General features: G+C 38.1%; 1 protein-coding gene across 1 annotated transcript in view; it reads left to right on the forward strand.

Annotated features, from left to right (window-relative positions):
- LOC124777401 (coatomer subunit delta) overlaps window positions 1-12,889 on the forward strand; it is a 119,641-nt gene extending 106,752 nt beyond the window's left edge. The window contains exons 9-11 of the mRNA XM_047252796.1: window positions 640-751; window positions 844-1,045; window positions 12,378-12,889. Coding sequence (XP_047108752.1) covers window positions 640-751; window positions 844-1,045; window positions 12,378-12,467 — 404 coding nt within the window. The 3' untranslated portion in view covers window positions 12,468-12,889. The remainder of the gene's footprint in view (window positions 1-639; window positions 752-843; window positions 1,046-12,377) is intronic.
- The last annotated feature ends 13,831 nt before the right edge of the window (window positions 12,890-26,720 follow it).

Below are 26,720 nucleotides of genomic sequence, written 5' to 3' on the forward strand. Positions count from 1 at the left end.
GTGCGACCACTTATTGTCAATAACTGCAGCCTTTTTTTCCTAGTCAGGTTTCTTGTTCTGGGCATTTTACTTGCAGTGCACATTTAAGTTGGAACAGAGCTTCAAATAAACAGAGGGAAAACAGCTGATGTTTAGCTGAATTAATCGTGAGGGGTTATCTTAATAAAGAATTCTTATGTTGTGCATGTACCTGAAATGAACACAGGCTTTTCATATGTTGATATTGTCTCAGAAAGTATAATTTGTCATGCTGCCAGAATAGTGTTAATGTGCATCTGATGGCAGTGGCTAGTAACAGCTTCATCAGGAAGACATTTTGTATGCATTTTTTCTGCGAATGTCAGCAGAATACATTTCCAGCTTTAAATTGCAGTTTCTTTCGTCATTTTGGTGTGAAGTGCTTTAATATAAATATATTGATATGTGGCTCCACATAATAATTTGAATTTCAGTGCTCAATGATCACATTTTATATTTATTTGTTTCTATAGTTAATGGTTCCTTATATTTCTATCTACCAATGATAGTAATCAAAATTTCAACAGTGAGTTTATGCAAAGTTATGTAGCTGAGATTGTAATTCAACAAATGTGTGTCTAACTTTGTCAGGTTTATTGTAATAGTTGTTGTGTGTTATAGTTAACTGTTGGCCATCTGAAAATGGACAAGGGGGTTGTGATGTGAATATTGAGTATGAACTAGAATCAGAAGACAAGGAGTTGAATGACGTCTGCATAACCATTCCATTACCGTACGTAAATTTTTCATTTTATGATGTGCTTACTTTTTGAATTACTGCAAAATGCTTTGCTTTTAGAATAATACTTTTTTTTCTTCTTCCAGGATTGGGTGTACCCCGGTGGTTAACGAGTGTGATGGTGAATACACTCACGATCCTCGAAAGAATGTGCTGTTGTGGACTCTTCCCATAATAGACTCGTCAAATAAATCCGGTTTCCTTGAGTTTAGTGCTACTGCTACACCTGGAGATTTCTTTCCCTTGTCCATAAATTTTGTGTCAAAACGTCCATATGCTGATATCAAGGTACTGTTCCCCTGTAATAACTTTTTTTTTTTTTTCTTTTCAAATTTTTACAAGTCTTATGAGATGTAAGTCGACATTTGCACAAAGTATATATTGATAAGTTTAATTCATAACATTTATATTGCAATCTTGAAACCTCATCACATTTACATTATGATCAGGATATTTCAGCGCAAAAACACCTTGGTTAAATAATGGCAGCCATACTCACAATTTTTCACATATGGAGTGAGAAATGCTTGCAACATCTGTAGCCTTAGGTAATATCTGTGTGCTTGTGGATTTATGCCAAGTGGTGAACACTTCCCGTAATTGAGTTGATGAAAAGTGCTACTAATCTTGTATTATTATAGCACTGGACAGGTTTCAGGAAGTGGCAGTCAACAGAGACTAACTTCCGTGGCACCAGCCACACCTCAGTTAGAGTAGGCTTGCCTAGGCATTTATGGCTCCTGTATGTAAACTATATGAACATCAGTGCTCTTCATTCAAGGTATGTCCATCAAAAGTCATGCTCCATAGTACTCTCACTTCAAGCAATGACATACAGTGGGAGTGACTGAGTGATAGCTAGTTAGTTAGTTTATTCATCCATTGAACACTTGCAAAATATCAAATTTATCATCATAATTTGAAAGGGTAACACACACACACACACACACACACACACACACACACACACAAATGGGAAAAGGTTAGAATTATCCATCAAAGATAATGGCCATAGGATTTTACAGCAAGAATTATTTGATTACGACACTTTACTGCAGAATGACATTTATTATTAAAAATAATATTAATTTTTTGCAGTTCCCTACTCTGTCTCATTAAATAGGCCTTGATTTCATAGTAAGAATCATGTAAGAGGTATGCTTTAACTGACTTCTTAAATATTTGGATGTTAGTTGTCTTCTTTTTAGTCTCGGTGGAAAGTTTATTGTACAGTTTTATTCTCTTGTAGAAAATGCTCTTGTTCTATGACTGTGAATGTTACTGTTCACAAAACAATTGCTGATGTTCTTCTCTATGTACATAACAGATTGCTAGATGTACTCACATAGTGCAGCTAAATTCTTCAGCCATTTAAACAGACTGCCACAGGGAGCTCTGTTACTACTTGTAGTTATTACTCTAATGTCTCTTTTCTGCATCTTGAAGACCGTGTTTTAATTGCACATCAGTTGATAGTCAATATCAATTCCTAATTAATTACCCCCTCCCACCTTTTTAATGTTCTATGGAAAGACACTGGTGTATATAAAAACAATTGGTCCTAAGATGCTGTCGCGTCCTTTGTTAGTATACTTGGGACCTGGTAAATTTTGCTGAATTTAAAGTTTCTACACTTCATACGCTGTTTTTCAGACATGATCAGAACCAGTCCTTGGCAGTTCCTCTTACTCTTAATGATTCTTGTTACTCAGTTTTATGGTCAATGCCTTCAAAGGTCTTTGATAGATCTAAAAATATACCTGTGACACACTCATCCTCGTGTAGTTCATCAAGTATCACATTCGTAAACTCTGCTGTGACTGATACTTCTACTTTGGAAACTGAATTATGCTACACTGAAGAGGTTATATTTGTTCAAATAATTCATTAGCGTGTTTTTCATAAAGGAGTCTGAGACTCATAAAGAGCTGCTGGAAGCATATGAAAACAATACTCATCCTCATTGAAATTGCAGTCATATGTAAAAAATTGGATGTAATGTTTTGACTGCCATAATTATGACCACGTAGTCTCAGCATACAAAGGTAAACTACTCTGTAGTAAATAGACAGAGCCACCCTTTGAACAATAAAAACAACAGTCTCTCACATGTTAATTGTTCTGGCAGCTGTGCCATTTGGCACGTGGAAGATATTAATGAATAATTGAAGAAATAAGTCAATAAAGTGATCCCTTACACTAAGACAAAAAGGCTTTTAACGCACTTCACCCACCATCTTTTGCCATCTGATTTCCTTCATTCATTCCATAGTGTAAGAATGTTTCAACTAGAAAGTCTTTACACATGTCAGTGGCATCACGCATTCTTTTCCTGTACTTAAAATACCAAACTAACTCTTCAAAAGACAATGTGCTGGATTCAGAAACAGCTCAGAGTTAGTGTCTCAGAATCTAACTTCACCAAAAAAATTCAGTGAAAATCAGTAGTATGGAAAAGATTTAAGTCCAAAAACAGGAGCAGAGTGGAAGTCGTTAGTGTCAAATATTACAGAGATAAGCATTTCACATACAAAAGCACCATGTTTACCAAAGAAAGCGGCCAGAACTTGGTCTTCCCCCAGTTATTTTGATATTATTGTTGTGATAGAAAGAAGAGACAACAATGTAATTAACAGAAAATTTTTCTCGAAGTGCTGTTTATTCCAAAGTGATACAGAACCAATGTGGAGGAAATGAAGCTTCTGACACAAGGATATCCCAAGTTACTACCTATATAGGAGGTGCATTTTAAACTTTAACAACCATGTGTTAAGAGACTGTACTCTCTGTAGTAAATGTGGTTTAGACGATAAGAGGCTAAGTGTTACAGTCATTACTTATTTATGACATACTCTACCTCTCTCTCTTTCCTTTTTCAGTCTGACAGTCAGTCAATGCCATGATGTAGTATTGTCATGGCGTAAACAGAATCAGTAAATCTTAAAGCTGCAGGGTTGTCAGTGAGGTACAGCACTTCACAGTGATAGCACATTTATTACAAGCACTATCACACAAAAAGAACAGAACTGAATCAGACAGTGTGTGCTGCTGTTTATACAAATATTGAATAGTCCATAACACAGAAGAAATTTTGAGAAACTTTCAGAAATGATACACAGCAAATAACAAATAATTGCTGGTGATCACATCTGAACTGGTGACACACAACATTCCAGCCAGTAATGCAAACCAAACAACACAATGCATACAACATAGCTTGTGGCAGTACTAAGTGCCATTCTGTTAAGGAAAATTGGACAGTATGGTAAAGACTCTGCTGTGATAGAGCTCCTGAGAATCTCTTAGTATGGAGAGTGGTACAAGCAAAACATAGTGAATTATCAAAATCTACATAAGCAGATCAAGGCAAGAATTTTTACAAACCATGATTCATGCCACAGATTTGATTTGACAGCGATATAGATGATATGGGGGTCAGTGAGCCGGTAGTGCATCCACTGCAAAAGGTATAAATGACAATTGTATCCCAAAAACTACATGAAAAGCTGTAGCCCCACTACGATGAAACATTTTCACACAGGAACATAAAATGCCATACTGTCCATACTGATCGCTCCCCATGTGATTTCAATATTTTTGGAGCCCTGGATGAAGACATTTGTGGCTGTTGATTCACTTTGGATGAAGAGGATCATGGTTCCATAGGCAACAGCAAACATTTTCTCATGGAGGCAGTGACCATCTTGTCTCGCAGTGCGATAAATTTTCCATTGTATTAGTTGTGATTACTTTTGAATAAGCAGTTTATTTACTTTTTTCCATCTTTCTTGTTTGCATTTGACTGCCTTTCATAGCCAGGAGAGTGGCATGTTGACACACCATGCCGCATCAAAATGGTGCTATTGGCAGAGGATAACACAGCTGTCAGCCAATAATGAATGACCTGTCAGGGTCAGTTTGCAGAGATGGTTTTATATTTAGAAACATAAAAAAAGGGATTTAAATGATACATGAATATTTTATATCTTCTCCTGCAGTTTTTACCCTCTGCAGCTCTCTCTAGTACTGTCGTAGTTATTCCTTGATATCTTAAAACATATCCTGTCGTATGCCTTCATTCTGTCAGTTTTTTCCTTGTGTTGTTCGGTATACCACCTCCTTATTTCTTATCTTATCAAGTCATCTGATTTTCAACATCCATATGTACGTGCACATTTCAAATAGTTTGATTCTCCTTTTTCAGTTTTCTCATGGCCCGTGATTCACTTCCATACGAAGCTGTGTTCCAAACTTATATTCTCAGAAATATATTGCTCAAATTAAGGTCATGTTTGATAGTAGTAAACTTCTTTTGGCCAGTGCCCTGCCTGCCTGTACTACTCTGCTCTTTGCCCTCCTCGATTCATCCATCATGTGTTTTTTTTTTTACTTCCAAAATAACAGAATCCCTTTAATTCGTCTACTTTATGGTCCCCCAGTTTGATGTTAAGTTTATTGCTAAACTCATATCTACTACTCCTCATTACTTTTGTCCCTCTTCCGTCCAATCCTTTCTTTTATTTGCGTCTTTGCTTTTTCTGTGTATACATTAAACAGTAGGGGCAAAAGACTGCATCCCTGCCTAATATACTTTACAGTTCTCGCACTTTGTTCTTGGTCTTCCATTCTTATCTTACCCCTCTTAGTTCTTGTGTGTGTCATTTGCACTGTCCACACACATTAATGTGATCACCTGTCAGAAGCCTGAATAAAGACCTTTTTGCAGCACAGACCACTGCAGAACATGCAGAAAGAGAAACAGTAAGATACTGGAAAGTACTGGCAGAGATGTGAATCCATGCCAACACTAGAGCCATGGCCAGCAGCATTAAGTTTTTTCATTGAGGATCCATGGGATGAACAGCTGGAATTTGGTGGCCACAGGAGTATGTTAAACTCACCATGATGCTCGTAGAGCCATGCATGTACATTGCAAGCTGTGTGGCACAATGTGTCATCCTGCGGGTAGATACCATTGTGTCGAGGCTAACGAACTGCTATGTAGGAGTGGATGTGGTCCCCAAGGATATATGCATACTTGTGTTGATCCATTGTGCCTTCCAGAATGACAAGATCACCCAGAGAATGCCATGAAAACATTCCCAAGACCATAATGCTCCCTCCTATGGCCTGGACCTTTCTGATAAATGTTGCACAGTGCCTGCTTTCAGATATTTCTTGCTGTATACAGCATAAAACATGATTAATCTGAAAAGGCCGCCTATTTCCATTCAGTGGATGTCCAGCTGCAGTATTGGCATGCAAATTCCAACCATCATTGCTGATGAACAGCATTCCCCATGGACACATGAACCAGGTGCTTGCTGTGCGGGCCTAATGCATAAATGTTCGCTGAACAGTCATTGAGGAGACATTGTTCGTAGCCCCTTGGTTCACCGGGCGGTCAGATGCTCAACAGTTGCACATCTGTTCGCCTGTACACATTTCCGCAACCATCTTTCACCACTGTCATCCATGGCCTACGCTGCACCACAGTTGGATCAGTGTTGATTTTGGATAGCACCATTTTGACATGCACAGTGTACTTTAACCACGGTGTCATGTGAACAGTTTAAAAACTTGGCCATTTCAAAAATGCTACCACTTTTGGTCCAAATGTCAGTGACCATGCCATTTTGGACGTCAGATAAATCACTCTACTTCCGTATTATGACAATGACTGCTCTATTTTCCACATTCCCCCCCAAACACACTTTATATACCCTCCATTGCTCTTGCTACCATCGCTGTCTGTGGGTGGTTATTGCATACTGACTTCACACATGAGCAATGGTCACATTAATGTGACTGGGCCATGTATAACCCATCATTTTCTAAAACCTACACCTACTTTCATGAGAATATCGAACATCTTGCACCATTTTACATTTTCAATTTTTTTTTTTTTTTTTCTAACTTTACACAGCCTATGAACATGGTTTTATTTTTCTTAATTCTTGCTTCCATTGTCAAGTGCAATGTCAGAACTGCATCTCTCGTGCCTTTACCTTCCTGTAGCAAAACTAATAGCCAAGTAACAGATCCTCAGTTTTGTTTTCCAGTATTCTGCATATTATTATTATTATTATTATTATTATTATTATTAGCAAATTATGAGCATCATTTGTTATGCTGATTGTGCAATAGTTCTGTACTTATCTCCCCTTTGCTCTCTTTTGGGACTGAGTGGATGATAGTCGTTTGGTAGCCACTTCCCCCAGTGATTTTAGAAATTCCAAAGAAATATTATTTATGTCTTTTTACATGCAGATAATCAATAGTTATTTGGTGTGGGTTATAGAATCCAGAAAGCTTTTTTGTCATCTTTGGTGCATTTTTGGGATGTATCACTCTATATTTTGTAAAGCCCCACCCAGCCTAAATGTTATAACAGTAATTTGAAAAGATCAGTATTTGTACATGGAAAAGACAGATTGAAATTGTGCTGTTTCTAGCTTGTTCGATGCAAAATCAGTCATTTCATGTTGATGATATTTATAGATTAGTAATATTATTTTTATTGCAAAAACGTTGACCCATACAAAGCCGGTGTGTTATGACTACTTCTGTTGTTGTTGTTGTCGTCTTCAGTCCAGAGACTGGTTTGATGCAGCTATTCTGAAGCCTCTTCATCTCCGAGTAACTACTAAAACCTACATCATTCTGAATCTGCTTACTGTAGACATCTCTTGGTCTCCCTCTACAATTTTTACCCCCTCCCCACGCTTCCCTCCAGTACTAAAATGGTGATCCCTTGATGCTGCAAAATGTGTCCTACCAGCCTATCTTTTCTTCTAGTCAGGATGTGCCACAAATTTTTCTTCTCCCCAATTATGTTCAGCATGTCCTCATTAGTTACATAATCTACCCATCTAATCTTGAGCATTCTTCTGAAGCACCATATTTCGAAAACTTTTGTTCTCTTAATGTTTAAACTGTATACCGTCCATGTTTCACTTCCATACGTGGTTACTCTCCATACAAATACTTTCAGGAAAGACTTCCGGCCACTTACTCTGTACTTGATGTTAACAAATTTATCTTCTTCAGAAAAGGTTTCCGTGCCATTGCCAGTCTACATTTTATATCCTCCCTACATTGACAATAATCAGTTATTTTGCTTCCCAAATAGCAAAACTCATCTGCTACTTTAAGTGTCGCATTTCCTAATCTAATTCCCTCTGTGTCACCTTGTAATGTTATGTGTGCCTCACTGTTTTTTTTTTTTTTCTTTAACTAATTTGTGCCTGATTTTATTCTGAGAAGCTCAGTAATGTATGTAAATACCGAAAATGTAAATGTGATTCAAAAAGTACTTGAAGTGAAGTGAAGCGCAGCTGTACAGCAAGAAACTCTTTAGCGCGCAAAAAAAGACAGCTGATTTAAAAAAAAAAAAATACTGTTGATCTGTATCTTGTGGAAAGAGGACGTGTTGCTAGGCCGTCGCTCAGAATGTATTGTTACATTTAAACTTTATAACAATTAAAAAAGTCCCTGTTCGGGTGCCAATGTAAAATGACTTTTTTTAAAAATAATAATATCAATATTTATATATGTGTTTGGAGAGAGAGAGAGAGATTGATTTTTGATTGAGATTTTTACTTTAAGTCGTAACTGATACCTGAATTTTGGTTGCTGCCTTCTTGAATGATCACCTTCTGCACCAGTTGTTGACGTATTGCAATTTCGAGGAAGTTATTGTTCTTTAGGGTTTAAAATGTGACACTGTTAGTTACTTGGCCGTATTGCGGATAGCTTTGAGCCCAAGTTTTCGTAGCTTTTCGTACCTAAGGGACCACTGTTGTAAGTAAGAAAGATCAAACAGCAATCTGCTTTTCATGAGAAAGTGAGATTGCTTGGCACACACACTTCCTTCAAAGTACACGTCCTGCTACATCAAAATGGGTGGAGTTCAGCACCATACTATTGTACAAGAACATAATCCAATTACTGTAATTAAGAAATTATGAGAGGTTGTTACTTATTGAATGAAAACTATAGAGAATGCATTTCTTTTCCTGTATTTTCGTGAACTTTGTACACTTACAATTCTGTCGATTGATAGACGGCAACAATGAAATTCACCTCCTTTACCAAAAACAAGATATTTCCATGCTTCACTTCCAGAAAATTTGTATACATAAATGTTGGACAACTCTTACACATACTTCACTCGGTTTTATCACTAAAATATCAATTTTCATTAAATGTAACAATACATTCTGAGCGACGGCCTAGCAACACGTCCTCTTTCCACAAGATACAGATTAACAGTCTCTTCTTTTTTTAATAATATCAGTTGTCTATTTTTTTTAAAAAAGGTCCATACTCAAAGATTCTCTAATACTATCATTGCGGGGATTGCGCACTAAAGAGTTTCTTACTGACCAGTTGCACTTCACTTCAAGTACTTTTTGAATTACATTTACATTTTCGGTGTTTACATTCATTACTGAGCTTCTCAGAATAAAATCTGGCACAAATTAGTTAAAGAAAAAAAGCAGTGAGGCACACATAACATTACAACCTGATTTGACTACATTCCATTACCCATGTTTTGCTTTTGTTGTTCATCCCATACCCTCCTTTCAAGACACTGCTGCTGTTCCAAGTCCTTTGCTGTCTCTGACAGAATTACAATGCCATCGGCAAACCTCAGAGTTTTTATTTCTTCTCTCTGGATTTTAATTCCTACTTGAAATTTTTCTTTTGTTTCCTTTACTGGTTGCTCAATATATCGGTAATAGGATACAACTGTGTCTCACTCCCTTCTCAACTACTGCTTCCCTTTCGTACCCCTGGACTCATAACTGCCATCTGGTTTCTGTACAAATTGTAAATAGCATTTTGGTCTCTGTATTTTACCCCTGTAACCTTAAGAATTTGAAAGAGAGTATTCCAGTCAACATTATCAAAAGCTTTCTCTAAGTCTGCAAATGTTGAAACGTAGATTGGCCCTTCCTTAACCTATCTTCTATGAGAAGCCATAAGGTCTCTGATTGCCCCGCGTGTTCCTACATTTCTCCTGAATCCACACTGATCGTCCCCAAGATCAGCTTCTACCAGTTTTTCCCTTTTTCTGTAAAGGATTCATGTTAGTATTTTGCAACCGTGACTTATTACGCTGGTAGTTGAGTAATTTTCATACTTGTCAGCACCTGCTTTCTTTGGAATGGAAATTATTGTATTCTTCTTGAAATCTGAGGGTATTTCGCCTGTCTCATACATCTTCCTCACCAGATGGAAGAGTTTTGTTATGGCTGGCTCTCCCAAGGCTGTCAGTAGCTCTAACGGAAGGTTTTCTACTCCCCGGGGCCTTGTTTTGACTTAAGTCTTTCATTGCTTTGCCAAATTCTTCATGCAGTACTGCATCTCCCTTCTCATCTTCATCTACGTCCTCTTCCATTTCCATAATATTGCCTTCAAGTATTGCCCTTGTATAGACCCTCTATATACTCCTTCCACTTTTCTGCTTTCCCTTCTTTGCTTAGGACTGGTATTCCACCTGAGCTCTTGATATTCATACAAGTGGTTCTCTGTGCTCCAAAGGTCTAATTTTCCTGCAGGCAGCATCTTACCCTAGTGATTTATGCTTCTACATCCTTACATTTGTCCTCTAGCCATCCCCGCTTAGCCATTTTTAACTTCCTGTCACACTCATTTTTTGGACATTTGTATTCCCTTTTGCCTGCCTCATTTATGGCATTATTATATTTTCTCCTTTCATTGATTAAGTTGAATACCTCTTATGTTACTTAAGGATTTCTACTAGCCCTCATCTTTTTACCTACTTGATCCTCTGCTGCCTTCACTATTTCATCTCTCAGCTACCATAACACACTGGTGAATAATTATGACTGGTTTTTAAAGAGAAGTCAAAAATATAAAAGTGTGTTGCCATTCTTCCTTTTGACTTGTGGAGGCCTTAATACTGTTTCTAGATAAGTATGCCCTAGAAGCCTCATAATCGCAGAAGGAGAAAAAATACCTTATAATATATGAAATTGTTAGTATTTGTACATTCTTAGTACTAACATGCCCTCTGCCGCCTCTCCCCCACATGCATACGCATGCCTACCTTTCCATGCTACTTAATGACGTAGTATGCAGAATGTCTTTCCTAAGAGTTGTCAGGTGCACTTTCTCTGGTGTTTCAGCAGATATTTGCAATTTCTTTTTTGCAATGTGTAGCAAGAATCGGCCCATACAAATACTGCACATCAAGTCTTTCATACTACATCCCATGCCTATGGAAAGTGTCGGTTTGCATTCTGTTATGAGCACAGTGATTTTTAAAGTGAAATTTTATGGGCCCATTCAGTTTAACTGTCCCAGCTTAGTCTAGCGTGATATCTGTTTTATGAATATGTATTAACAGGAACAATAAAACACAAAGAATGATTGGTACTCCAGCAGCAATGTCTGAGCAGCATTGCTGTGTGGCGGTACTAGCAAGTATGGGCCTGGGTGGTGTTGTCGCTGCTAGAGTATTGGTTATTCTTCATGTTTTACTGTTGCTTTTAATAGACATCCATAACACGGATGTTGCACTAGACTACTTTGGGACCACTCAATCAAATCAGCACATAAAACCCCGCTTTAAAAATCATTTTGCTCGTAATGGGGCACAAACCTACACTTTCTGTCAGCATGAGGCATTTTATGAAAGACTTGATGAGCAGTGTTTGTTTGGGCAGACTCCAACTACATATCTCGGAAAATAAATCACAAATATCTGCCAAAACACACGGTGATAGGAGAAAATGCACCTGATGTCTCTTAGAAAAGACACCCTGCATAAGAAATTGTTGGTCACATTCAAGTGGATACTGTCTTTGATAAAAATAGATCAGTTATTTGAACTGTGTTGCCCACTCAAGGCATTCACTACCACTCCTCGCCTGTTTGGTCTGAACTGTGTAATAGTCTGCGGCACTACGACTTGATATAGTAGAATACTTGACAATTGTGTGCAACTTTTTTTTCACATTATTTCTTATAATCATTGTTATTAGTATTACTTTCAATTGAAGAAGTGAACAGACAGTTGAGTTTTAAATGGCTAAATTGCAGTTTCAGTTTTTGTCTAGCATGAACTTTTGTTTTTAATGACAACGTTTACAGATCAAATTCCTAAATGGCTCTGCAAATGATTCTGCTTCATGTCAGTTTTAGTGCATTTCCAATAGCTGAGAAAATATGGTAGAAAGTATAATATGTTTCCAGAATGTAAGTATTCAAAAAGGGGACCTATGAAGAAAGCAAACATAAAACAGTAGTGTAGAGGAAGTCAACATAAGCAGTTGTCTTTATAAAACAGTAATAAAAAAACTCTAAACTTTGGGATTGTTTTGTCTGGTTGTGAATCTTGATATGTTATTAAAAGTTTTTAGTTTAAGAATGTATTTCACATTTCTGTAAAATACAATGATTGGAATAAAATGGTGTAAAAATAATGACCACGTAATTTTCTTTTCCATACTTTAAGAAGGCCATGTTTATCTCTGTAATTATTTTGCATACCTTGTGGCAACGATCTGTTGTGAATACCAATAAGTCATAGTTTTCGTATTATGTTGTTGTGTTCTCACATATTTATAATATCTTGTTTCTCTTTCAGATAACTGAAGTCCACTTGGTCGATGATAACTCACCAGTGAAATTCTCAACAGAAACAGTGTTTTTCACAGAAAAGTATGAGATAGTCTAGCATCTTAAGAAATGATTCATTTGCCAGAGATGCTGAGTGTAATAAAAGTAATTGTAAAATGCAGAGATGTGAACACATTGTGATCTAAAGGTTTTGTTCTTGCAACAGGTATTATTGAAGATTCAGTATGTCTTCAGACTACCACACAAATTTCTGTACAAAACATATGACTGACAGAAATTTATGCAATATGTTATTTAATTTTTAACTGAATGTTTGAGAAGCATGTTGTGAAGTGTTTTCTGAATTGTGTGTATTATTGCAGGCAAAAGATAATTTAAAACTATTAGATCATGTGATTTTCAGTTAGCACCACAAAACTTTATGAAAGAAACATAGTTAAGTGAATATCATACTGTAAGTATTCTGCAGAGTCTCCTTTTAAGTTGAGAAAAATAAAGATGCCCATATTTTCATTGTCAGTGTCTGTTTTTGTTGCCTTGGAGAGAGAACCATTGTTAAGTATGAGGTAACCATCATGAATGTACATATACTATTTTTTGAAAGAGAACAGTAGTGCAGCTGACACACACAAAATTTAATAACCTAAGCAGATCTCTGGAAGGTGGAATTTCTATAACAGTTTGTTTGCTAGGACAAGACAACCATACGAAACCAAGAAAAGAAGTTTGGAATGTAAGGGAGCTAGAAGTTAAACAAAAAGTACGTTTAAAAAGTGGATCAAGAGATACAAAACATGATGTAGAAGTTGGAAGTAACATTGTGATTGTCCATTTTTTACTTTCTGAGTTGTCAAAGTTTGTTATCCATTTTGTAGATTTTAAGTTTATTAGTGTTGCTGAAATGCTCTGCATAAATCATTGCAGCTTTAATGTTTGACTTGTTTGCCTTTCCTTATGCTGTTCTATAAAAATGTTTTAGTCTTAGTGCTTCCTACCTTGTGAACAAAGTACGTTTTAACAATGGGGGACTGGGTAACTAATAATGTTTTCAAATTCTAACTTTATATTAATAATTATTTTTACTTTAACCCCTTCACATTATAAGTGACATGCATTTTATAAAGTATGAATGGTACAGTAAATAAGGTATTGAATATTTACAAGTCTCATCTGTATGTGCTTTTTACATTTCTCTAATTCTTTGCTGGATAGTTCCATCAAATTTGTTTTCTGTTCACCACAACACACAGTAATTACAGTTATTTTATTTAAAAAGTGGACAACAGATAGATAAATACCCCTGCCTTCTCCTCTCTGACACACACACACACACACACACACACACACACACACACACACTCACTCACTCACTCACTCCTCTCCAGCACATGTGTGTACAAACTTGGAGCCAAGCTGTGATTTTTTTTAACTAATAAAAGAAAAAGATAGAGAAAACTATTCAAGACTGTAGAAGGGGAAAGACAATAAGCAATGGTGAGTGCTTACAAAGATCATGTTGCACTAAAGATAAACTATATTAATTTAAACCTTTTCTCGCTGCTTTCTGTTTGATTGCATTTATTATATTTCTAAAATATTTTACAAAAAAAGGAGCAGATTGAATATTTTGTGTATATTATTAGGGTCAAATATGTATACAATACCTTGCAACTTCACTAAAGCCTTTTTGAGCTTCCAAGCACAGCTAGCAGTTCAAACTCCTCTTTTAAACAGCAGTATGCAGCTGAATGTGATACAGTTTCATTACATCGTATTTCCATTGTACTATACTCATACCTCCTCTCTTTCACACGTAACAACCTACATATTACAAGAGAACAGTCCTGCTCAACTGACCTTAATAATATTGATAGGGATGTCTAAATGATTACTGTAGGAGAGTTGTTGTGGCCAGCTGTTCCCCTATTTGTTTTGTGGGGTTCTATGTGCCTGTCACCACCACCTCACTTTTGAATTCAATGGTTGTGTAGATATTAGAATTTTAATTTTGTGTCGGGAGTTTCAATTTATACATTTAAATGAAGATAACTATTTTTTTGTGTCCAAATATTTGACTGCCAACTTCATTCTTTTCTGCTGCAAGTTTTTACATTTTAAGGGAAGTCATATGACACTGTCATTTCAGTGATAAGTTCTGCATTCCCCTATAAGGTCTGTCCGAATCGAAGGAGCATCCATTGTATCCTAAGAAATTCTGATGTACTCTTACTGTTAACAGCTCTAACATTTGTATATGGAGAAGTCATTGCATTAGAAAGTTGTTATGAATTGAAGATTAGAAGACGATTGACACTTAATCCAAGAATTAGGAACTTATTGTTGTAGTTACCTTCTTGATTTTTGTTTCATGGACATTAAGCCATGGTCTAAGGCACAGAAACATGTCTTAGACAATTGCCCAGGATGCAAGTACCAGGTGCGATAGTCTGCATTATGTAGTGAAATATTGAAAACAAACATGTAAGTGGGAAAAGTAGTCTGAAAACATGTAGTTTTGAAAACAAATTATGAAATTTGGCTGTTGTCTGCATCATGAGGTACTCCCTCCTGCCACCAATGGAAGAAATGCAAAAATCATATAGCCGTTTCACACTTTAGTGTTATAAGAGAACCTATCTCCACTCAGACATGAGCTGTATTTGTATAAGCAAATAGGGTACAGTGTTGCAAATGAGCCATACTGATATTCATAAGCCATAGGCATTGCACAGTGAATCATTGTTGTGGTTTGTGGTTTATTATTCTCATAACTTACGTAATGTAAGTAATTTGAATAAGTTAGACCCAGAGGAAGCATTTGTAGTAAAACTTCATCACAAACAGAGGACTGATTCTAATAACAGTATCATAACAACAATACAAACTTATTTAATACTGAGTTACGCCTTCCTGAGAGATAATCTCCACTCCTTCCAAATTAATGATATATTTGTAGACCAGATGTAGCTTGAATTCAGAGAAATAGTATCAGCAGCAATTGAGAGATTTATACCAAATAAATTAACGAATGATGGAGCTGATCCTCCTAGGTACACAAAACCAGTTAGAACACTGTTGCAGAAACAACGAAACAAACATGCCAAATTTAAACAGACGCAAAATCCCCAAGATTGGTGATCTTTTACAGAAGCTCGAAATTTAGCGCGGACTTCAGTGCGAGATGCTTGTAACAGTTCCCACAACAAAACTTTGCCTCAAAACCTGGCAGAAAATCCAAAGATATTCTTGTTGTATGTGAAGTATGTTAGCGGCAAGAAACAATCAATGCCTTCTCTGCGTGATAGCAATGGAGATACTTATCAAAAACAGTGCCACCAAAGCAGAGTTACTAAACGCAGTCTTCCGAAATGCCTTCACAAAAGAAGACAAAGTAAATATTCCAGAATTTGAATCGAGAACAGCTGCCAACATGAGTAACATAAAAGTAAATATCCTCGGAGTAGTGAAGCAACTTAAATCACTTAATAAAAGCAAGTCTTCTGGTCCAGACAGTATACCAATTAGGTTCCTTTCAAAGTATGCTGATGCATTAGCTCCTTACTTGACAGTCATATACAGTCATTCGCTTGACGAAAGATCTGTACCCAAAGACGAAAGTTGCAGAGGTCACACCAATATTCTAGAAAGGTAGTATGAGTAATCCACTTAATTACAGGCCCATATCATTAACGTCAATATGCAGCGGATTCTGGAACATATATTGTGTTCAAACATTATGAATTACCTCAAAGAAAATGGTCTATTGACACACAGTCAACATGGGTTTAGAAAACATTGTTCTTGTGAAACACAATTAGCTCTTTATTTGCATGAAGTGTTGAGTGCTATTAACAAAGGATTTCAGATCGATTCCATATTTATGGAAGGCTTTTGACACTGTACCACACAAGCAGCTTATAGTGAAATTGTGTGCTTATGGAATATCGTCTCAGTTATGTGACTGGATGAGTGACATCCTGTCAGAGAGGTCACAGTTTGTAGAAATTGACGGAAAGTCGTCGAGTAAACCAGAAGTGATTTCTGGCGTTCCCCAAGGCCCTTTGCTGTTCCTTATCTATATAAACGATTTGGGAGACAATCTGAGCAGCCGTCTTAGGTTGTTTGCAGATGACGCTGTTGCTTATCAACTAATAAAGTCATCAGAAGATCAAAACAAACTGCAAAATGATTTAGAAAAGATATCTCAGTGGTGCAAAAATTGGCACTTGACCCTAAATAGCAAAAAATGTGTGGTCATTCACATGAGTGCTGAAAGGAGTCCGTTAAACTTCGGTGACAAGATAAATCAGTAAAATATAAAGGCCCGAAATTCAACTAAATACCTAGGAATTACAATTACGAACAACTTAAATTGGAAGGGACACACAGAAAATGTTGTGGGGAAGACTAACAAAAGACTGCATTTTATTGACAGGACACTTAGAAAATGTGACAGATATACTAAGGAGACTGCCTGCACTATGCTTGTCTGTCCGATTTTAGAATACTGCTGCGCGGTGTGGGACCCTCACCAGATAGGACTGACGGAGTACTTCGAAAAAGTTCAAAGAAGGGCAGCATGTTTTGTATTATCGCAAAATATGGGAGAATGTGTCCCTGAAATGATACAGTATTTGAGCTGGTCATCATTAAAAGAAAGGAATTTTTCATTGCAACCGAATCTTCTCACGAAATTCCAATCAGCAACTTTCTCCTCCGAATGCGAAAATATTTTGTTGACACCGACCTACATAGGGAGAAATGACCACGACAATAAAATAAGGGAAATCAGAGCTCGTATGGAAAGAAATAGGTGTTCCGTTCCGTCTGCACGTTATTTGAGACTGGAATAATAGAGAACTGTGAAGGTGGTTCGATGAATCCTCTGCCAGGCACTTAAATGTGATTTGCAGAGTATCCATGTAGATGTAGATGTACTCAGATTATCAGGTTAGCCTCCGGGATTCTTCTACCCAATAGTAGCTTTTCTCCCACAAAATCTTATACAGCCATATTTTTAGATACTCGGGTTCAAAATGGTTCAAATGGCTCTGAGCTCTATGGGACTTAACATCTGTGGTCATCAGTCCCCTAGAACTTAGAACTACTTAAACCTAACTAACCTAAGGACATCACACACATCCATGCCCGAGGCAGGATTCGAACCTGCGACCGTAGTAGTCGCGCGGTTCCGGACTGAGCGCCTAGAACCGCTAGACCACAGCGGCCGGCAGATGCTCGGGTTTCATGCATTTGCCTGTTAATAAATTATATTATTTTCAGCTCTATATACTGTGAATAGAATTTCAATGGCTGTATGTGTATCATAAAATTTTCTCTGTTTCCCATGTTGTTAAGTGTGGCTCAAATGGTTCAACTCAAGTAATTTGTCCACTGTGCAAGAAGATAATAAATTTGTATATATGTAGGGAGGGAACAGTTATGATTTGCAATTTATGAAATAAAGGATGACAGGATTGTTTTTTTCTGTGCAATACACATGCCTCTGATAATTTTTCTCTGCAGCTTCAATGACCGAGAATATGCTACCGAAACTTCTAATGACGGAATCAAAATAGCTATTGATATTTTTCATGTATTCATGTCAGTAGCATTTGCTGGTTTTGTACTGTAAATGCAAAAGTACTTAATTCACTTGACGGGCAGTCAATATGCGTATTCCACCTTAATTCTTTCCACATTCAGTCCTCGGAATTTGACTGTCTCAAGTTCTTCCCTAAGTTGATTGTTATGCAGCATTTTAAGCTCCGAATATTTGGCATATTTTGTTTTGAAATACACGATATGGCATTCTGCAGTGTTCAGTTCCAACCCACTTAACTGGAACCAGTTTTCTACAGTGTGGTATTGAGTGTTTTTTTCAATAGAGCTAAAATTTTTTGTGCCTTATCAGTTTCAATTAAAACAGAAGTATCATCTTGATACTTGAGGGAAATTTGTATTCACAGGTAAGCCTTTTACGCAGGAAAGGAACAGGATTGGCTTTAAAATAGAAGCTTGAGGTGCACCTTGTGATACTGTACTCCATTTCGAATATTAGTCAACAGTTACCCTTTGTGTTGTTTGGTCGATATGGTGTAAACCAGCATTGGTCTTAATCCTATTTATCTAATTTGTAGACAAGTGAGACTTTGCAAAAGATACCTTCAACTTTATTCCTCCAATCTAATGCTTTTCTTGTGTTTTCAATAAAGTTGTTCACTGCATCCGGGATGCTTTTTCCTTATGGGGATTCAGACTGGTTGATAGAATAATACATTTTTTACAACAAAATTTTGGATCTGGATTGCAGCTACTTTCTGAAGCACTTTATAGGATTCGAAGACTAGTTAATGGAAGTGACGATATGCATTGTACTGCTTTAATTACTTAGTGGGTATCCCATCCCCTGCAGCAGAATTTTTTTTTTAATGATGATAAAATGTTTTCCAGATCTTTAACCAAAACTTTTTAAAAAAAAATCTGTTACACAGCTTCCTGGTAAGGTCTGAAAGGATTTACTGTGCTCTGATACCCTGCTACATCATCATTTGTGCTACGTCATCATTTGCTATTGCTACATTTATGAAGAATTCATTTGAAGAAATGAGAATTCATTTAAAGAAACACCAAGGTTTGAGCTGGGTTTATCAATAGGGCCATCGTCTAGTTTAATCCTAGATGTATCATGAGTACTAACTCTGAAATTTTTGTTTGGTATTTTTATGGCTGCTTTCATTTTTTTATTTTTTCAGCTTCATCAATTCTAATATACTCCAAATGCTGTTTTGTCATATTTTAGTTTATTGTTGATTTGTCTTCTCCTGGCAATAGAAGTTTCATATCCTGAATTATTTATATAAGTCTATATGTTATGTGTGATTCTTTTGAATCTGTAACAGCGCTCTTTCAAATGCTGAAAGTGTTTCCTCGCTCAACACTCCGGGTGTTTGGTGCTTCCTTCTTTAGCATTTCATGTAGCAGCTTTGCGATTTTGCTGAAGTTAGTTACACAACACCTATAGTGTCCCACAGAGTGTAATTACACTCTCAATTGCTCCATTGTTTTAAAATGTCATTACTCCAACCACTTTGACCTTCTGGCTTCAGTCCTTCATCTGACTAGATATGACCAAAATAGCACACTTCCTTTCACAAAGATTCACATTTTTCAACCTGTAGTTTTAGAGTGTGGAGACTAAGCCTTTCAAACACTTCCTTTAGCCACATACTATGTCCCTGTAAGGAGGTCCCAAATATCACCACATCATCTGAGTACATGAGCAGTTTGTAACCTCGTAGTCCTGTAAAACAGAGTTCACCAATTTCTGAAGCGTACTTTGAGCTGTTTTAAAGCACATGTGCATTTTTGTGTACTGAAAGCCATATTTTCTCGATCCTCTTTGTTTGATAAGACCTGCCGTTTTCTAAAGTGAGAGTCGAAAAGTATTTTGCCTTTGATAAACTGTAGAGTATCCTTGACTATGGCGAAATTGAATTTATGGTGATTTCAGTCTGTTGCCTATAGCCATATTTGCTTTCCACTAGTGTCCATCTTTTTCAGAACCATTATCAATCGAAAGTTCCATCCATTTTTCCTAGGCAGTAAGATATCATCCTCTGACTTCTTTTCATCTCCTGCTGTTGCACCTCATTTTGTGTTTGTTGTATTCTGTAGCACTGTGAACATATCACCCTACCTTCTGCTTCCAGGAACAGTCTGATTTTGCACCTAATGCTAGATGTATAAGTTACTTGTCTCCCAACAAATGAAAAATATCACCATACAATCATAGTTGTGTAATGGCTGTCTTGTATTCCGCATTTGAGTGAGTGACACAGATACTTCCTTTCAACACAATTATTTGTGTCTTCAGTTGTGGCCTATTCTTACACTCTGAAAAATTCCTGCATCAGTACTGCCTCAGGTATACACACACTTTGGTGATCTATTTCGGAAAGAGTGTCCCTCTCCTTCTGTTTGCCTCTGTTCTTAATGTTGCACACCCATTCCTCTCGAGGTCCTACTGTCAGCCTTCTGTCGACTTGCTCAGGTCTCTTTAACTTCTCTTCAGCATTCCCCGTTACCTGTTTCTGATGTAGATCAACAATTCGCCTCTGTCCCTGCCAGCCTTTGCATCTGACCTTATTCTTTGAGAAAGAAATATGATCAAATATTCGTCAAAGATCTTTGACGTGGCGCTAAAAAGGGGTCATATTTTTCCTCAGATTTCAAGATGGCGGACGACAACTTGTTGTTATGCGGTGCAGTTGCAAGTACCACAATTGCATTGTGTGTGTATTCAGGAGAAATGCGGCGGAAAAAAAGGAAACTTACGTGGATGAAGCCCTAGGTATTAGGCCAAGATAATAAAAGCATTCAGCAAAATTTGTTACGAGAGCTGCAAGTGGAGGAAGTAAAGTCTTAATATACAAATTACTTGTGAATGGATGAGAATGTATTTCAGTATTTGCTCAGTAAAGTGGCTTATTGTATTACAAAAGTGAATATTCACTTGAGAAATGCTATATGTGCAGAAGACAGGCAAACTGTGACACTGCGATTACTTGATACCTGAAAGAGCTACTCTAGTTTACAACACGGCACTCTAATATCACATTGCACATTAACCAAAATAATTCCAAAAACGTGTGAAGCGATTTATAAAACACTGGAGGAGGAATATGTGAAGGTAAATAAATGTTTAGTACACTATATGGGCAATAAGAACTATTTTGAACAATTTAATTAATGGAATTCGTGTTCCAACAACTATAAAATTAATAAAAGGTACAAAACAGATGAAGCACTTTTTAACTTGTGGCATCCAGAGTTCAAAAATAGACAAAGCAGGATGGAAAAAGTAAGAAAGAATTTCTTATTTTAGAATGTGTCCACATCCCCTTATTCCAGCTTCCTGAATAGCAACCTGGATGTTTCCAGAGGTGGATGGCTGTAGCTGTGATTGTGAACATGAAGTCGCCTGCAGCATATAAGAACAAACCAACTTTGAAGCCATGTTTACAAACACACTACAGATACATCAAATAGCTTTGGCAACGCCAGCATTTGAAGTGGTTACATTTCACATTGCAGTAAACAGAAGACGAATTACTTTTATGATCAAATCTACGGTGAGGCCCTAGATTTGATCATAATTATTTGACAAGAAGTGATATTTGACAAAGTTCCCTATTATACCATCAAATTTCTTTGACAAATATTTGACATATCAACTCTGACAAAGAAATATGATAGTGTAATACTGGCCTAATTAAAACGCCATCTTCCTTTTAAAAAAACTGTGCCCCTCGTCTGCACCCTTGTGCTACCGCACGGCCACTGGCTGCCTCAGGAATGACTGCATTCATGCCAGGTGCAATCCATCTGAAACTGCCCACTTCTCCTCCCCCTCACCGTACTCCAGACACTGTCTATCTGCTGGGGCCTGTTGTGGCTCCCCCAATAGCCTGCATCATGATTGTTCAAGTCAAGCCATCTCATCTTGCTGCTTAATCTTGGACTGAGTAGGTTCAGTATTTTGAAAGATGGGAAGACCACTTTCGCAATCCTTAGTGTGCGGCTACTATGTACTCAAACAACAATTGCTACTCTATGCCAATCCCACATCTGATGTCATAATATATAAATTTGTGTGTCACATCCAGCAAGCAGTGTGGGCAATGAATGACAGTATGCTGATTCAGTTAGCTAACCATTGTGATCACTAATAGTAAACTACTACAATCTGCAAATTCCCATGGAGGAAGAACACAGGCTAAGAACTGAAATGCACAGCAGATTCTGTTAAATCCATCGCAGCCCCCACATACACCACACGGCAGCCCCATTTCCCATCCTGCATTGGCATGTCCAGCTGCACCCAGTGGCACTGTCTCATGTATGGTCATGTGGGACCATATACTGTCAGCAACACACAACCAACACCATGCTGCACCTCAGCATCATCATATGAGGCCATGCGAGTTCCACTTTGACATCTGATCGACACCCAGCCAACACTTTTCCAGCAGCATCTCCTTGCTGTTCTGCAAGCACATTCCTTCACTCAGGTTTCTGCTCTTTGTCATTTAGGCGTTGCATTCTCCAAGTACGCAACAAAGTATACTAAAATTTCCACTTGCTGTCTTTGTAATTGTGCTACATTTGGTGTGTTCTCTTGCTGTGTCTTCCCATTTTGGTTGGCATTTGAACCAGTGCAGTGTCACACAGCTACCCCTGGTTGCAGAGTGACACTCCTCTCTCCACAAGGAACAGGAAGTCTCCAAAGGTTGCTTAAATGTTTTCATCAACATTTTTGTGCAATTGTTTGTCACATTCAATTCATCATACAAAACTTGATTGACTGTATCATTGTATTGACCTTATTGGTAATTATCTTAATATTCGAACATAAGTTTTCTTTCACAACTCATTAATTTTTTGAACGTCTCCTCCAGTTCTTGTAATCACTGGTCTACCAGGACACTATCTGGCAGTAACTATTTGCTAGCAGTAACAAACAGCCACCATCTGAAGACATGAAGCAATTCCCAAGAGAAAATATTGTGGGATACACAGAACATGGTTTGGTGACAGACCCTAAGAGCTCTATATTGAACGTATCCAGTGGGGAAAGCCTGAAGAGTCATGCCAGGATGGTTATTTTGACAAGGACATGACCGAATTCTTTCCCAGCCCAAGTATGTGTTCCATCTATAACAACCACTTTGATCTGCTGTGATGCTGGGTGGCACAACTTGGTAGATCAAGGTCAGTGTACAACCACCTAAGGTGTGGGTTGCAGTGGAGTGGCAAGTGGGTGCCTGTTAGACAACTGATGAGGTGACATCTTTGTAAAATCCTGCATTTAATATTCAAAGCACATCTGTTGCATCATTGCCCTGGGATGCCAGCAACAATGGTATACAAACAGTGTGCGCCCAGTATGTCAGTGATATGGCAAGGCCACTGACTGTGCACGACGGGAACTCTGCATCAACTGTGTTGGTTAGAGGCCCTTAGCAGCCCATATTGAGGGCAGCAGCAAGGCAGACATGATCATGCTAGTGACCCTACGCAGAAGTGGCAGCACCCAACGGCAGAATATCCAGAACAGAGGTAGACAGCATGCACAGGCATGAGGGACGAGCAGCAACACGTCCCCGTACAGCAACCTGAGACCTCAAGGATGGAAGACTGTAGCTAATCCGCTTCACCTGCTTTGCTGCTCTTGGTGGCTGGTGTTTCTTCTCTTGTTAGCTGTAGCTAGCTGAAAACTGGTGGGGTGACAAAAGAATAGTCCCAATGATGTGGCTCAAACAGTATTTAATGTTAGAAATCAATAACATTTACTTCTGTATTTATCATATTCATGATCAAGGGCCAGTTCTAGTTTCACAATTCTCTTTTGTAAGCGGATAAGGGAAAACTACATACCGTAGTTTGTTACAGTTCTCGTTGTAAAGTTTTTGCGCAATAAACCTGCTCTTGATAAACACTTACAATGCTCAGTGACAAAATAATTTCACCAAAGTAACGTTTACAGTGAAATCTAGGCACAGCATCTACTTGTAATAAATACAGTGCACACACTGTGGTATTGTAGAAAGCATGCTTCATAATTAAATTAGTCCTTGAAAAACATTTTTAGAACATGAATTATTTAGGAATAAAGGGGATGACTCACCAGAAGGCAGAAGCGCTACATTGTCAGTAGGTACACAAACAAAAGGTAAAGAGCTTTGCTAGCTTCTGGAATGAAGTCCTTTTTCAAGCTTGTAGCAGAAACAGGCAAGTGTGCATTATTGTTACAGTGGTTACATGCAAAGCATTAACAGCCTAAAGTCGTCCAATTTCTGCCAGTTTAGAAGCAAGGAGTGCAGCGGTGAAGTTATTTATGAATAGTAAGTTTAGTGCACACATCTGAAATGGGGTGGCAGAGAGTAGGTTAAGCACGTGCCGCAAAGGAGAGGAGTAATGCGGGGGAAGCATGTTTTGTACCAAGTGTGTACTCTCACTGTGGATAGTTAGCTTTATGTCCTAAGGAGGAGTTGTGGGTAGCACTTGTGCCACAGCACGAATTCCTTTGTCATTAATTCTCTCTCTCAAACAAACAAACACACACACACACACACCTAAATACCATTCACGTTTCATATTTTAAAAATAAGAGTACTAAGAAAAGTCTTACATTGTATGGTTTAGTTAGGTGCTTAAGTTGGTGTTAGTGTGTGTGTGTGTGTGTGTGTGTGTGTGTGTGTGTGTGTGTGTGTGGGGGGGGGGGGGGGGTGTTACTAGCTAATGGCTGATTGCACTCAGGGGTAATGGTCTAAGAAAGGTTGGGAACCACTGGTCCAGTTGGTGAGTGGGGATCCGTCTGTGGGCTAGCTAGGGATGCAGGTAGAAGGTGCAGGTGGCAGACAGTTGGGCATGAGATATCATAGACTGGGCCAAGAGGAACTGGTGTATAACATTGCTGCTTTCACAGGTGGCCTGGCCTCTGATGGAATAGCATAAGCCTGTAACAGGACTGGTGCAGGTGGTGGTGGATTGGACAGGTCTTGCATCTGAGTCTTCGACAAAGGTATGACCCCTGGGAGATTGGGGGTGGGAGTGGTGTAGGTATAGACTAGGATGTTGTGGACATTGAGTGGGCAGCAGAACAGCACTTTGGGAGGGGATGGAAGTATCTTGGGTAGGACGTCCCTCATCCCGGGGCATGATGATACATATAGCCCTACCGAAGGACTTCTTGGTTCAGATTTGGGTGGAATTGACTGACAAGGGTGCAGTTCTTTGGGGTTGGTTCTTGGAATGGATGTGAGGATCAGGTGTGTTTAGGGATATGGCACACAAGATTTATTTGTGAATTAGGTCTGGAGGGTATTGCCTGTCTGCAAAGGCCTGTTCGTGAGTGCAAAACTCATTATCATGCAACATGATATAAATACTTATTCTTTAAACTTTCACATATCAGTGACAGAAGAACTTATTGTATGTGTATTGTTGAATATTCCAAGACATCTAACCCTCACCATCAAATTAACTTTGTTGGTTGTCTTGCAAATAAAAAAGCTATTGTCACATGTAATTGCTGTGTAGAAGATTGCACTGGCAGCCTTATACACTGAAGTGCCAAAGAAACTGGTATAGGCATGGATATTCAAATACAGAGCTATGTAAAGAGGCAGAATACGACACTGTGGTCGGCAATGTCTATGTAAGACAAGTGTCACACAGTTGTTAGGTTGGTTACTGCTTCTACAACAGCAGGTTATCAAGTGAGTTTGAACGTGGCTTTACAGTTGGCACACAGCGTCTCAGAGGTAGCGATGAAGGGGGGATTTTCCTCCACAACCATTTCGCGAGTGTACCGTGAATGGATGTATGGACAGCCCTGTAGGATTCATGGTGTCAGTTCCCTCCAGCACTACTACAGATATTAGTTAAGTCTATGCCACATGATGATGTGCCACTTCAGCATGCTCACGGGGGTCCCACACAATGTTAGGCAGATATACCAGTTTCTTTGGCTCTCAGTGCAGTACTACTTGCTTGGCCAATATTTGTTACAGAAAGGAATCCAGTGTATTTATAGTGTATCATCTAAAATGTTTCATGATCCAAGGTGCTAAATATCTTGCCACCATCTGTCTGCAAAATTTCACCAAACAGCAACAGTGGGATGGTTAGTAGGGGGGAAGCAGCATCTGAAGATGGTAGGTGCCCACTCTAGTGGTGTACTGTAAATAAAAGTGACTGCTTGCAATAATTATATTAAAACCCACAACAAAATTGTTTTTACAGGCACAATAAATTAAAAAGCACTATTTTGCCACATTTTGGGACTCACTTCCAAATCATTTCATCCAAAAATACAAAATATTTTTGATCATTTATGCTTATTGGGAAACCACATTTATTGAATCTTACCGTTTTCAAAACATGCGGTGACTGAGGAACACATCACACTGTCGATGCTTCAATGTCAGTCACGCATATTCACTATCAACCCCAACTGCACACTCACTCCTAATACTGGTCAGCTAATATATCGAGGGACAACAGAGGGCTGAAACAATCCCGAGCTACTCCTCACATTACACCAACTCGGATTTGTTTCACGTTCATTAAGTTGCAAATTGTGTAAAAAGCCAAAATTTTCTAGGTAACAAAGGAAACATCAATCAACTACATATTGTTCTAACCTGTGCTTAAATATTTTACAGCCCCACAAATGCATGCTTAGTTGTTGATCTTTCCTAAAGCCACACTGACAAATACCCCAAGGATAACTGGCCCAGCTTGCACACACATTGCTCATTGAATGTCCACCTCTGTTGACCAT

The sequence above is a fragment of the Schistocerca piceifrons genome, chromosome 2, assembly GCF_021461385.2.
Source record: "Schistocerca piceifrons isolate TAMUIC-IGC-003096 chromosome 2, iqSchPice1.1, whole genome shotgun sequence".
NCBI classification, from domain to species: domain Eukaryota; kingdom Metazoa; phylum Arthropoda; class Insecta; order Orthoptera; family Acrididae; genus Schistocerca; species Schistocerca piceifrons.